Source organism: Labeo rohita, chromosome 5 (assembly GCF_022985175.1).
Source record: "Labeo rohita strain BAU-BD-2019 chromosome 5, IGBB_LRoh.1.0, whole genome shotgun sequence".
Classification (NCBI taxonomy): Eukaryota; Metazoa; Chordata; class Actinopteri; order Cypriniformes; family Cyprinidae; genus Labeo; species Labeo rohita.
Window position 1 is genome coordinate 12,377,733 of NC_066873.1, and position 13,866 is coordinate 12,391,598.

A 13,866-nucleotide genomic window follows, 5' to 3' on the forward strand; every position below is an offset into this window, starting at 1 on the left:
GGAAGTATTATTTCATTTGATTTAATTTTACATTTGGAAGTACATTTATTTATTTAATTTTATTTTTAGCTGCATTAAAACAAGTTTTTGTTTGTTTGTTTGTTTGGTTTTTTGTATAATTTATTTCAGTTAACATTTATTTTATTTATTTATTTTATTTAATATTTGGAAGTACTTGTTTTATTTTATTTTATTTTATTTTACATTTATTCGTAAACCTGAACTGAAATGTATATCAATATGCAAATATTTTTTAAATATATCTATATATTGTGTCTATATCTTTATATATTTTTTTAATTTCAATTTTAGTTTAAGCTATTAGATAAAAAAAAAATGAAAATGAGAAATGTTGCTTTGACATTTAGCTGAATTAAAACATTTTATTTATTTATTTATTTATTTTGAACAGTTTATTTTATTTCAGGAAAAAAAGTTGATTTATTTATTTTGATTATTTTAGCTTTAGCTTTAGCTTAATTAAAACAACCCTGATTTACTCACCCTCATGTTGTCCCAAACCTGTATAACATTCTTTCTTCTGTTGCAACACAATGTCGATACAATGAAAGGTTTCCAGTCTTGTTTTGGACCCCACTGACTTTCATTGTAAGGACAAAATAGTTTAATCATTCCTCACGATATCTTCTTCTCACAGAATAAAGAAAATCCAAGTTTGGAATTACAATGAGGATAAACAAATGATGTCCGATTTTCATTTTTTAGTGAACTATACCTTTAAACCCCGTGTATGGTTGTTAACCTGTTAAAATAAATCATTTTATAGTGCTAAACCACTGAATGTCCCACTCAAATACATTTTACAAGGGCTCAAGTTCAAAGGATCATCATGAATTATTAAATCGAATTCCTGCTGAAACTGCATTTGAATGTCTAGTGCTAATGCATATAAGCGCACATACTAAAACCCTTGTGTAAGGGCTTTGTTTCAGTGTGCACTGCGAAGTTGCAGAGGTCAAAATGATAGAAATTTTTACAAAAGAAAGAACAAATGTACCATTGCTATAGCATCTCAAGCTCCTAAACACTTACTAAAGCGGATTGATCCATGCGGCAGATCCCTCTGCCCCCTCTCATCTCCAATGTGATATGCAGCTATCAGTACACACATCTCTCATCTTCAGTTTCTCATAGAACTGCTGGAACACGGCCATTCCAGTTCTCCAGTGACACAGTGATACCCATATCGAGTTTGTCCTGCGCGTCTCTGCTAATGGTATTGACATCGGGGTGAGAAGGGGAATCTGAATGAAGAATAGGCCCTGGCAGCTCTGAACAGAAAATGGACCATGAATTAGACTCAGCTGGGACATAAAAAGCTGACCTCAAATGTACTGGAGTGTACACTTCAGTAAAAGAGTCAGGGAAATTTCATTATGTGTAAATGTCCACTCTCTTCCCAACTGGTGTTATACTGTCAATAATCAACAAAATTCTGCAGTGATGTCTGCAGTAATATATGTTGCAAATAAAGCATAGAGAGAAGCATTAGGATTAAATGTACTAATTATCAAGACATAAAATGCATCATTACATTTTGGTAACAGCCTTTTGCAATAACACTATGGACAGACACAGGAGACACAAGAAAAAGTGTGTCTGCACTGAAGTCGAGAGCTGCATTTTCAAAAAAAAAAAGGCAAATTGCATGTAAAACTGATTCAGAGATTTGTGTATGTCTTTGCCTTTACTTTTTTTTAACATCATTTCTGTTGCACCAACTTGATGCACTTATACTTATATTTTAATATAATACATTACCATTAAATATTACTGATTCATTGTGTTACTTTTATTTATTTTTTTAGATGTGTTCGCTTCTTTTCTTTTGCTTCTTTGTTGCTTTGTATTGTTAATGTTAACTATTACAATGATTAACTATTGTTATTTTCATTTTAAAAATGTTTTCTGATATTTACTGGTTATTTTATTTATTTGTTTGTAATTGTCACTTATTTGCTCAATTTGCAGTACTGGTATTTTACATTATATTGCTTATTTTGTATATGCTTTTAAAGTACATTTATTTATTTGTTCATTTATTATTACTTATTTGCTCAATTCACAGTATTGGTATTTTAAATATTATATTGCTTATTTTGTAAGAAATTTGTAAGCTACATACTTTTGAAATACATTTATTTATTTATTTATTTATTAGTTAGTTTATTTGCTTGTTGTATCTGTTTATTTGTAATTATTACTAATTTGCTTAATTTGCAGTATTGGTGTTTTAAATTATATTGCTTATTTTGTAAGACATTGGTAAGTTACATACTTTTGAAGTACATATTTATTTATTTATTTGTATCTGTTAATTTGTAATTATTATTTATTTGCTCAATTTGCAGTATTGGTATTTATTTTGTAAGAAAAATGTAAGATAGATACTTTTGAAGTACATTTATTTCTTTCTTTCTTTATTTATTTTATTTGCTTGTTTGTATCGTTTTACTTGTAATTATTACTAATTTGCAGTATTGGTATTTTAAATTATATTGCTTATTTTGTATTTGTATTTGTTGTTTGTTTGTATGTATGTTTGTTTATTTATTTGTTTGTATCTGTTCATTTGTAATTTTTATTATTTATTTGCTAATAATAATAATATTAACAAATAATAATTATTATTTATTTGCTCAATTTGCAGTATTGGTATTTATTTTGTAAGAAAAATGTAAAATATATACTTTTGAAGTACATTTATTTTATTTCATTTTATTTATTTTATTTATTAGCTTGTTTGTATCTGTTTATTTGTAATTATTACTTATTTGCTCAATTTTCAGTATTGGTATTTATTTTGTAAAAAAAAATGTAAGATAGATACTTTTGAAGTACATTTATTTATTTATTTATTTATTTATTTATTTATTTATTTTATTTGCTTGTTTGTATCGTTTTACTTGTAATTATTACTAATTTGCAGTATTGGTATTTTAAATTATATTGCTTATTTTGTATTTGTATTTGTTGTTTGTTTGTATGTATGTTTGTTTATTTATTTGTTTGTATCTGTTCATTTGTAATTATTATTAATTATTTGCTAATAATAATAATATTAGCAAATAATAATTATTATTTATTTGCTCAATATGCAGTATTGGTATTTATTTTGTAAGAAAAATGTAAGATAGATACTTTTGAAGTTCATTTATTTATTTATTTATTTATTTTATTTGTAATTATTACTTATTTGCTCAATTTTCAGTATTGGTATTTTAAATTATATTGCTTTTTTTCTAAGAAATTTGTAAGCTACATACTTTTGAAATACGTATTTATTTATTTGTATCTGTTTATTTGCAGTTAATACTTATTTGCTCAGTTTGCAGTATTGGTATTTATTTTGTAAGATACATACTTCTGAAGTACAAATTTATTTATTTATTTGCTTGCTTGTTTGCTTGTTTGTTTGTGTCTGCTTATTTGTAATTATTACTTATTTGCTCAATTTGATATTATATTGCTTATTTTGTAAGAAATTTTCAAGCTACATGCTTTTGAAGTACATGTACTTGTTTATATTTAACATTTGGAAGTACATTTATTAGTAAACCAGAACTGAAATGCATATAAATGGGTAAACGCATGTTTACTCAACAGGTGGGGCTTCAATGGTGTATAAAAAAGCAACCACAGGCAGAGATTTCTCACTTCTAAATGTAAACGGCTCATGGAGCTGATTGGCTCCTTGTCCAGCTGACGTCACGACTTTCCAATGTAGCGGAAGCTGAAAGTTTTTTCAGTTGTAAACTGATCTGTGGTGTGCGACTGAGTGGATATGCTCGAAAGAGAGAATGAACAGTCACTCCTTCACAACAGGCGTTTGAGACAGTGAACCCGAGCTGTTTTTAGCAGGAACGAGACACATTCAAGGACTTTCCCCCCCCCCTCTCACCCTAGTTTTAAAATGTGGGAACAGGAGGAATTTGAGAAGCACTGGAGGAATGAGTTTCCTGACGGCGAAGCGCCCGTGATGAATCTCAACTCGGTGGAGGACATAGAGGCAGAGCTGGAGAAATGCAAAGCCAATCTGAAGGTGTTACAGCAGGCTCTCTCGGAGGAGAAGTTCAAGGTGATTTACCTGCAGACCACCATCGCGCAGAAGAAGAAAACTTATGACATTGAGAGATGGTGCAACAAGGCAGACTCAAAGAAGGACAGTCCTTGCGACTCAGACAGCAAAGGCGGGGACGAGCCCTTAGCCCGGGACATGCTCCGGGGCAGCAAGACAGGTAAGCCCATCCTCGTCCCTCCTCGGAAAAAGCCCGATATTCCGCAAGAGCAGTCCTCGGTTCTTGACATCCCTCCCTGCGTTGCCGAGCAACGGAACAGCGAGCAGGACAGCGACCACGAGTTCGAGGACGCGGAGCTCAACGAAAACTTTCTGCGTAAAAACATCCTCAACCCAAAGGGTAACGTCCGCGACAGTCACCGACTGAATCCTCGCATCCGCTTTAGTCGAGATCTGGATTCGGACGATGGCAGACTGTCCCCTTCACTCGCGCTCCGCGGCTCTCACGGGTCTGGACGCAGCACACCTGACGGATACCTGAGCTCCGACCATGACGACTCCTCCTCTGCGGGTAAGACAAACTTAACAAAGAACTACCATACCTGTTTCTTATCACCTTAAAAGCGCCGAATAAGTTCCCTTTCACTAGGAATGTTGGCTGCCGCTGTTTATCAGTTATCACATACGCAATTATGCCTGTTATGTCACATGTTATTAGTCTGTTGGGAGTGTGTGTCACGGGATGTTGCTTAAAGGAATAGATCACCCAAAAATAAACATTTACTGAAAATATACTCATTATCAGGTCATCCAAGATGTTGATAAATTACCTTACTTTAGATCTGGAGAAATTTAGCATTAGGTCACATCTGATGGATCCTTTTCAGTGAATGGGTGCCGTCACAAAGAGAGCCCAGACAGCTAAATGCATCATAAGTAATCCACTCTAGTCCATAAATATCATTTTGTTGTTGACTAAATTTTAAGCATTTTTTGGGTAAACTATTACTTTAATGAATCGTGCATTGACTAGTGAGAAGATGGGAAAACATTACGTTGAGTGGAGATAAGAGCTCCAGAAAGCTTTGAGCACGAGAGGGGAAATACACTGTAGTATGCAAAAAGCAGTATGTCAAAAGTATGTCTGAATTCATAGTATTTGAAAAACAATAGGTGAAAAGTTCCTTGATGATTTACTATTTCCCCTGAGAATCTGAGGTTTGCATTTAGTGGTGACTACTATCCCATGAGGCCACAGGAGAGGATTTATGAAGTAATAGTGAAGCAATGCACACTCAAAAAAAACAAAAATAAAAAGGTTTTTAATGCTTGTTCAAATTACTTGGTTAAAACGAGCAGAAACAACTAAATTCTTGAAATTTTCTTACCTAACTTATTTCCATTATGTTCAGTCCATTTAAGTTTGTTAAAATTGATTTTAATCATTTTGTGTTGGGACTACATGAATCATTTTTGTTGACACAACTAACTGAAAAGTGGATGTGTAGTGGGAAAACAGGGAAATATGTTGATAAAAACAGTAATTTTAAAGTGTTTTTAATGAAATAAAATTATGTTAAAGTTCTTTTACATGTGTTTATTTTTGAGATTTAGAAGTTTGGCTATGAGAAAAAGTTTTGAGGTTATCACCACTGATCTATAATAGAGAATTATATATAGATCAGTGGTTATCACTGTGCTAAAGAGTAGCGCTCATGCTTAGGGTGCTGGCAACTTCACTGACTTCATGATTCCGGCAATGAGCAATTACTGTGCTAATGCCAATTTTGAGATCAGTCTTTGAATGAGATTATCAACTATGAATGAAATTATCGTTAGCGTGTCAACGTGTTTTTGCTTATTAAAAAAAAAAGCTTGTCCAGTGAACTTAATTAAGTAAAGTAAATACTTTTCCACGCAATAAGTTCAGATACATGCAACAAGACGAAAACAAGTTGAATTAAACAAATAATGTTTTGTTGAGCCAACTAAACATTATTTGTTTATTTGAACTTGTTTTAGTCTTGTTGAATGAACCTGAACTAATTGCGTTGAAAACTTTACTTTGATTAAGTTCACTAAACAAGTTATTTTTTTCAGTGCAACTGATGCTGGTAGGTCATGTAACAACATGGCAGATAAAGTATGTCCAAATTTCATTCATACTAATTATATTCATACTATATAGAACATACTTTTTAATAGTTGCAAAGTAAGTTCAAATTCAAATGTGTTACCGACTCAGACAGTATGTGATTCCATCTGTCTCTCCGTTCCACCCATCTATGATCCAGTCCAGCTTTTAGTCAGTGTGAGGCTTGCTGACAAAATATGATGTTTTGTTTTATTTAAAAACTATTTTGATTGGTGGAGAAAAACACATACAAACTAAATGGCCAAAAATATTGCCGGAAACTTTACTCAACTAAGTAGCAAACTAAACCTGTGGCAGCTCTGATAGGACACCTGTGTGAACTTGAGGTGAGCTAACTTCATCCACTAAAATGTGACCCCGGACCTCAAAACCAGTCATAAGTAGAACAGGTATATTTGTAGCAATCACCAACAATACTTTGTATGGGTCAAACTTATCGATTTTCCTTTTATGCCAAGAATCATCAGGATATTAAGTAAAGATCATCTTCCATGAAGATATTCTGTAGGTTTTCTACCATAAACATATGAAAACTTAATTTTTGAATAGTAATATGTATTGCTAGGAACTTCATTTGAGCAACTTTAAAGGTGATTTTCTCAATTTTTAGATTTTTTTTTTGCACCCTCAGATTCCAGATTTTCAAATAGTTGTATCTCGGGCAAATATTGTTTTTTTATATTTTTAGCTTTTCTTATTTTTTTAGCTTTCAGATGATATCTCTCAATTTTAAAAAATGGACCCTTTTGACTGGTTTTGTGTTTCATGGTCGGAAATCAGTTGGCTTTAATGCTTGATTGTGATTTGTTGTCCATATAGTGTCAAGTTTTTTTCTTCGAGACAGTTAATCAGTTAAATGCAGAATGTATCAACGCATCGTCGCTTATTTAATTATCTCACAGCATGATCAGCTAAGTGTCCATAACATGCTCTCACAACACCGCTGTGACACAGATAGGTTTTATCCGATTTGACACTCTTTTAAAAAGCCCCGCAATGCCTCTAAAGCAGGAAAGAGGAAGAGGCACCAAATCTGATGGAACAGCACGTGTTGCTGTATGAGACATACTCACATGTTGCCAATGTCTTTGACCCGTGTGTGTAAAAGTTTATGTATAGCTTTTATGCTGAACAAAGGCCAGATTTGTGAACTTAAAATTGTGCCATGGCAACTTGCGTACATCATGCTAGACTGTATATTTGTTATTTCCGAAAAGTATATTTGGGCAACGGTGTGAAATGGAACAAATATTACAAATAAATTCAATGTTGTGCTGGTTGACATTATGCAACCATTAACAATATGAACATAAAATTAAACATTTTTGCCTAAATGCAGTCTGATGCTCAGATTTAGATGTCAACAACAAAAATCTTTGTAATTGTATTTTGCATTTGGCATTGTATTTCCGCAGCTACATTTTACCAGAACTGCAACCCTTCTCTGCATCATAAACCTCTGCCTTTGAGTGTTTGTTCTTGATGAGGATTGATAAGAAGCATCCAGGCAAACAGTTTAGTTTCCACAGCATTGTTGAGATGTTCCATTGTGGTACAATGGAAACATAACAGCTTCATGTCTGTTTAGTGTCGCTTGACTTATCTGGACTGTCAGTGAAGTTAGCATGCACATTACTTGCATGTTAGACTTTGTCTGTGACAGTTTGGTGGACTGATCTGGTTCATTTAATATGGGATAATCAGGGATTGGAGTTGATTGTGTTGCAGTGGGTTGGAAGGCAAAGAACATCTGGGCCTCTGGAGCGGATGTGTGGGTGTTAAAGAGAGTGAGAGAGATGAAGATAAATGCTTAGGAAGTATTAGAGAACCACTGAACATGTCTGTATCATGTTCATCTCCATCAAGGGCATACGTTTGGTTTTAAAGTGAGGTGGGAAATTTTGAAATGCAATAATGGGTTTTTGACCTACATGGCCTTTTATAGCTGGTGGTGAAAATTTTGAAAATGAAAAACAGAAATTTGATCATTAATCACTCACCCGCATGTCATTCCAAACCTATAAGACCTCATCTTCGGAACACAAATTAAGATATTTTTTATGAAATCCAACAGCTCTCTGACCCTGCATAGCCAGCAGCACAACTGACATGTTCAAGGCCCAGAAAGGTGCATCGTGGTACTCCTGTAAACGCACATAGAAGAAAGTACTGAATAAAGTCGTTATTTTTGTTTTCTTTGTGCACAAAACCACTTGAACCACTGATGTCACATGGGCTATTTTAAAGGGGTCATCGGATGCCCATTTACCACAAGTTGATATGATTCTTTAGGGTCTTAATGAAAAGTCTCTAATATACTGTGATTAAAAATTCTCAGTGGTTTTGTAAAATAACACCCTTTTTACCTTGTCAAAATCAGCTCTGCAAAAATCATCTCATACTAAGGGGTTGTTCCTTTAAATGCAAATGAGCTCTGCCCACCCCGCCCCTCTCTTCTCTCTGTGGAAAGACGGTCTTGTTTACATTAGCCGCGTTTAGCCGCTAAACTTCTTAACTGCCACGTTATAAGGAAAGGCGATCGCAAAGATTCATAAAAAATGCTTATACTCACCTCTGCTGTAAGTGAAGCTGGATCATGAATGATTCGCGCGAACATAGATGGATATATGTAGATCGGGAGGTGCATTCCCTTCACAAACAACGTCGGGAGTAAATGACGACCACTATGTTCATTATTACATCCAGCAACACAACACCTCAATCGCTCAATCGGAGATATTCTTGTCTAACTTGCATCCCTGCTCTGGCATCAAAACATGGAAAGTTACTGGACTGTTACAGCTGGTCTAAGGTAAGAGCTCATGTCAATCAACTATTGTGGGAGCGGCCTCTGTCGGTATGACGGCACACCGATCCGAGAACGGCTCAATTTGAAAAAGGGGATATTATTTTTACAGATTAATTAAAAACCACTGCATGGATTTTTATCATTATAGGGTAGATTTGTACATACACTGCCAACACACATTAATGTTCAAACAACATGAAAAAGTGAACTTAGCATCCGATGACCCCTTTAAAGGAGAAGTCCACTTCCAGAACAATAATTTACAAATAATGTACTCACCCCCTTGTCATCCAAGATATTCATGTCTTTCTGTCTTCAGTCGTTAAGAAATTATGGTTTTTGAGGAAAGCATTTCAGGATTTTTCTCCATGTAATTGACTTCATTGGTACCCCAAACTTTTGAACTTCCAAAATGCAGTTTAAATGCAGCTTCAAAGGGCTCCAAACAATCCCAGCCAAGGAAAAAAATGACCGATCATTTCGTTAGATAAGACCCTACGTGTTATCTAGCGAAATGATCAGTCATTTTTTACTCGGCTGGGATCGTTTAGAAAAATAAAATAAAAATAAAGAAATACAAATTTGTATAGTTTTTAAGCACAAAAGCTTGTGCAGCACAGGCTCTGGGATGCGCGTCCACGACACTACGAATCACGCCTAAGTTCAGAAAGGTAGAGTATGGTGAAAAACTCCATCTTATTTTCTCCTACAACTTCAGAATCATCTGTATTGACATAGTTGTACCTTTTTGTTTGTAAACAGCATTTGACTTACATGCACTTCCTTAGTTTTTGCGCTTGACCTTTCGACGTGATTCAGTAGTACATAATGTCGTAGACGTGCGTCCCAGAGCTAGTGCTACATGAGCTTTTGTGCTTAAAAAGTAAACAAATTTTTTTTTTCAGAAAAAAATGACTTTGTTTCGCTAGATAAGATTGGGATAAGGCTGGGATTGCTTAGAGCCCTTTGAAGCTGCATTTAAACTGCATTTTGGAAGGGGCACCAATGAAGCCCATTATATGGAGAAAAATCCTGAAATGCTTTCCTCAAAAAAACATAATTTCTTTACAACTGAAGACAGAAAGACATGAACATCTTGGATGATAAGGGGATGAGCAAATTTTTATTGTACATTTTTGTTCTGAAAGTGGAGTTCTCCTTTAAGACTATTGTCCTTACTACCTTTGTAGGCCTTGAATGTGGTAGTTGCATTGCTTTCTATGCAGAGTCAGAAAGCTTCAGATTTCATCAAAAAAGTTCTGAAGATCGGCCAAGTCCACTGAAGTTTTTTTTTTTTTTTTTTTTCTAACAATAAGAGAACTATAGGGAGAATCCCATGAATTGATTTAGTTTTTGCTGCCTGCCACAATATCAAAACTGTCTGCCACAAATAGATTTTCCAAAAGGCTTTGGAAACCACGTTTCAAAATCAAAGTATGGCATGGGTGTTTTAATTTGAATGTATGTTTGACATCAACAGACCATCTTTAGAGCGAAATGAAGCTTTCATTACAGCCGTTTCCAGGTAATTCATTATATCTGTGGCTCCAGAAACACCTCCCCCTGGCAGATCAATCAGATTCAATCAGCCTATCTGCTGGTTTCGTTCAGACCAATGTGAAATTCCACTGGGGGAAATGCTTCCACACATAGAATATAAGTCTGTGGGAAACAGTATTTTTATTTTTTTTTTTTACTTTACTCAGCAGTGGTGTTTTTTATACGGTGAATCTTTGGTTTGGGAGGTAGTATCTTTTTCCAGTTGTGTAAATGCAATGTTCTCTGGCTTCCTGTCAGTTTTACATTAACCATATAGTTATCAGTGTGGGTGTATATGGCTTTTTAAAGGGAAATACCATTTTATAGAGTCAATTATTGACCACATGAAAATCAAGTCATCAGCCACTAAAAATTTAATGAAGCCATTTAACCTTTGAAACTGATGTCTCTATCCAACGCTTTGAAACAGTTTGAGTTTATAATTAGCCTCAGCCTCACTACCGTAATTTGGTTGAACGCATCTTCTGACCTAATTATCAGTCAAATTTATAAAGCCTTGAAGGCTTTGGAAAAGGCTCTATGTTGTTTCAGTTTTGAATGAGATCAGGTTCATTCTGTGTAGTTTTTTATCTCTCAAGTATGCACCAGTTTTCCTTTTTTGTGTAATGACTCAATTATAAAGTATTCAAGACTCTTACAACACAGTCTAGTTGACATAAGCTCTAACAACTTAGAAGTTTGTTTGAGCTGTAGCTGGGCAGGATGCAGCTGGATTAAACATGAAAATGACCAAAATATATGTGGTTAGGATGTGCATAGCACCTTCACACTCTGTTAGATTTCCTCTGTGATGTTTCGTTTTCAGGGTCTCACTGGCTCCTCATCTGCAGCCTACCTCACAACTTTAAAAACTTATATAAATATTATAGGCATGAAGCTCAGCACATCGTTCTTCCGGTGTACATTTGCATAGGCTCAAGGTAGTAGCAATACAAACCTGAGTTTGACCTGAGTTGGATCTGGATAGTTTGGCAATGTTTACTCAAAAACTGATGTCAATGTGGCCTGCTGTCAATCAGTTGTAAAAAGAAATACAATACATCTGTCTATTTAAAACAAGTAAATTGATTAAATCCAGTGTTTGATAATAATGTAGCATAATAAGAAATTTACAAGCTGTTTTTTGTAGGTCTATCATTTTTACAAGAACACCGCAAGTGTAACAAAGTACAAAAATGATCACAGGTTTTTAAGGGAAGTCGTTATACCCTCTTTGAGCAAAGTGAGTAAGTTTTAGTCCAGTACGATAACATTAACATTTTTGGGAAAAATAAAATCCTTTCGAGGTCAGAATGGCTGGAACATAACATGAGGGTTAAGGGAGTTGTGTAACAGAAGAGTGTAAAACAATAAAACCTGTTTTAATCTGTGTTGTAAAAATGGCTCCGTGAAATACATGATTTTTTCCTTGATTTTCCTGTCATGCTTTCCTTATGTGAAATGTTTTGCCTGTTGAGGCGTGTTTTTACGGAGCTGGTTATGGACAAGAGAACTCCACACTGCCTGCCAAGCCTGTGCATGAAGTGTGTGTGTGTGTTTGTGTGTGTGTGTGTGTAGAAAGACTTTAGGGGATATGACAGCAACTGTAATCAGTCTCAAAAGAGTTTACAAAAGTTTACAAAAACAGAAGTCTCTGTCAAAACTAATAAAACTCTTCTAATAAAGATGTAATTATTTAAAAGTTCAAAATTACATTTAAGTTAAAGAAAAATAAAAGAGGTTTAACAGATCGCCCCACAGTTCACCCTCCTACATTACCTTTTGACCTCTAAACATCTTTTAGATAGGCTGTCAAATACCTTGCAAATATTTTGAACAGTATTTCTAATCAAACATTAAGTCCAGGTATATTTTTACAAGGTAAATAAAGAAATCAAAATTATACAAAAATAACAAAGTTTGGTATGTATTTATATTTTAAGCTGGACTAAATCAAACTAAAGAATAAAAAATAAATATAGAAAAATACAAATCCATATAAAAGTACAGTAGAATAGTCTTGAATTAGCTATTCACATCAAGTCTAAAGTCAAGTCATCTTTTTTTATATGGTGCTTTATACAAAACAGATAGTGTCAAAGCAGCTTTACAGTGTCAAACAGGAAAATATTGTGTCAATAAAGGACAATATACAAGAGGACAATAGCAAACAGTAATTTTTGTTGTTGATTCAGTTATGTCATCGTCCAGCTCAGTTTAGATCTCTTCAAATAGCGTCTGCAATCAAGTCTACATTGATGCCAGAAAGCGTACATGCTACTAGTTAAATGATTTCTTGTTTGGTGAAAATCACCTCACAGAACAGTAACAAATCATGATTTCTTAAATGATTGACTGTAACCTCCACTTTTATTTGTTTACGGTTTGTATTTGCACTGTTCATATATTGAAAATGCAGAATGTTAGAACTGTATGTTCATCAGATCTTCTTTGTTCTACTATCTGTTATCCGTGGCAGCATGTGTCTGTTTGTTGCTGTTATTAGAGAGAAAAATGCATTGTGGTCTGCTCAAAAGCTCTGCAGAAGTATGTAGAGATTCATTTAGTTTGATTCGCTCCAATGCTTCATAGTATCTTGGCAGAAAGCAAGAACGAGCTGTTGCATAATGGTGCATGAAAGGCATTTTGTTCTCGTTCTCTCCCTCCAACTGTCCTGTCTATTAAAAGCTTTTAAAGTACTTTAAAGTCAGCTTGAACTGGATGTTGCAGCCAACTTTACCGTGACTTGTTTCCAAGTAAAGCAAGAGGGCGGTGCTTAATTTTAAGGTCTTGTATATACCAAGACCTTAGTCAATGTTAGCCAATGGATGATAATGTTATGTTTGTGTGTTCACTTAAGTGTTCACTGCTGTTATGTCATCTATCGCTTTAAATTCTCAAGCTCTTCAGAGCAGGATAGATTCTGATTGGCTGTCAATGTTTTTAGCAATTATCATATGGAAAAAAAGTATGGAAGATTCAAACGATATTGTTGATCTGTGTCTTTTTTGTCATAGTTATTCTCTTAAAACTCAAATTATTAATGTTATTGTTACTGTTATTGTTGTATTGTCCTGCCCAAGCTATCAAACCAAAATAACAGCATTTCAGAGAATCTAATTTTCAATATATATATTTTTTTTCTGTGGAAAAACTTGCACATTTTTATATGGATTAACTTGAGGTTTCAGTTATTTGCCACAAGATAAAGTACAAAGCAAATAGGGTCAGTTCTGATTTTATTTGTTGTGAAATTAGATGCAAAGCTTCTCTGAGAGTTCACGTCATTTGTCTGGCTGAATTGATAGACAATAATAGTTAGTA

The 13,866-nt window shown here is 34.2% G+C and overlaps 1 protein-coding gene across 1 annotated transcript in view; it reads left to right on the top strand.

Annotated features, from left to right (window-relative positions):
- The first annotated feature begins 3,787 nt into the window (after nucleotides 1-3,787).
- abr (ABR activator of RhoGEF and GTPase) overlaps nucleotides 3,788-13,866 on the top strand; it is a 191,447-nt gene continuing 181,368 nt past the window's right edge. Inside the window, exon 1 of the mRNA XM_051109096.1 lies at nucleotides 3,788-4,610. Coding sequence (XP_050965053.1) covers nucleotides 3,935-4,610 — 676 coding nt within the window. The 5' untranslated portion in view covers nucleotides 3,788-3,934. The remainder of the gene's footprint in view (nucleotides 4,611-13,866) is intronic.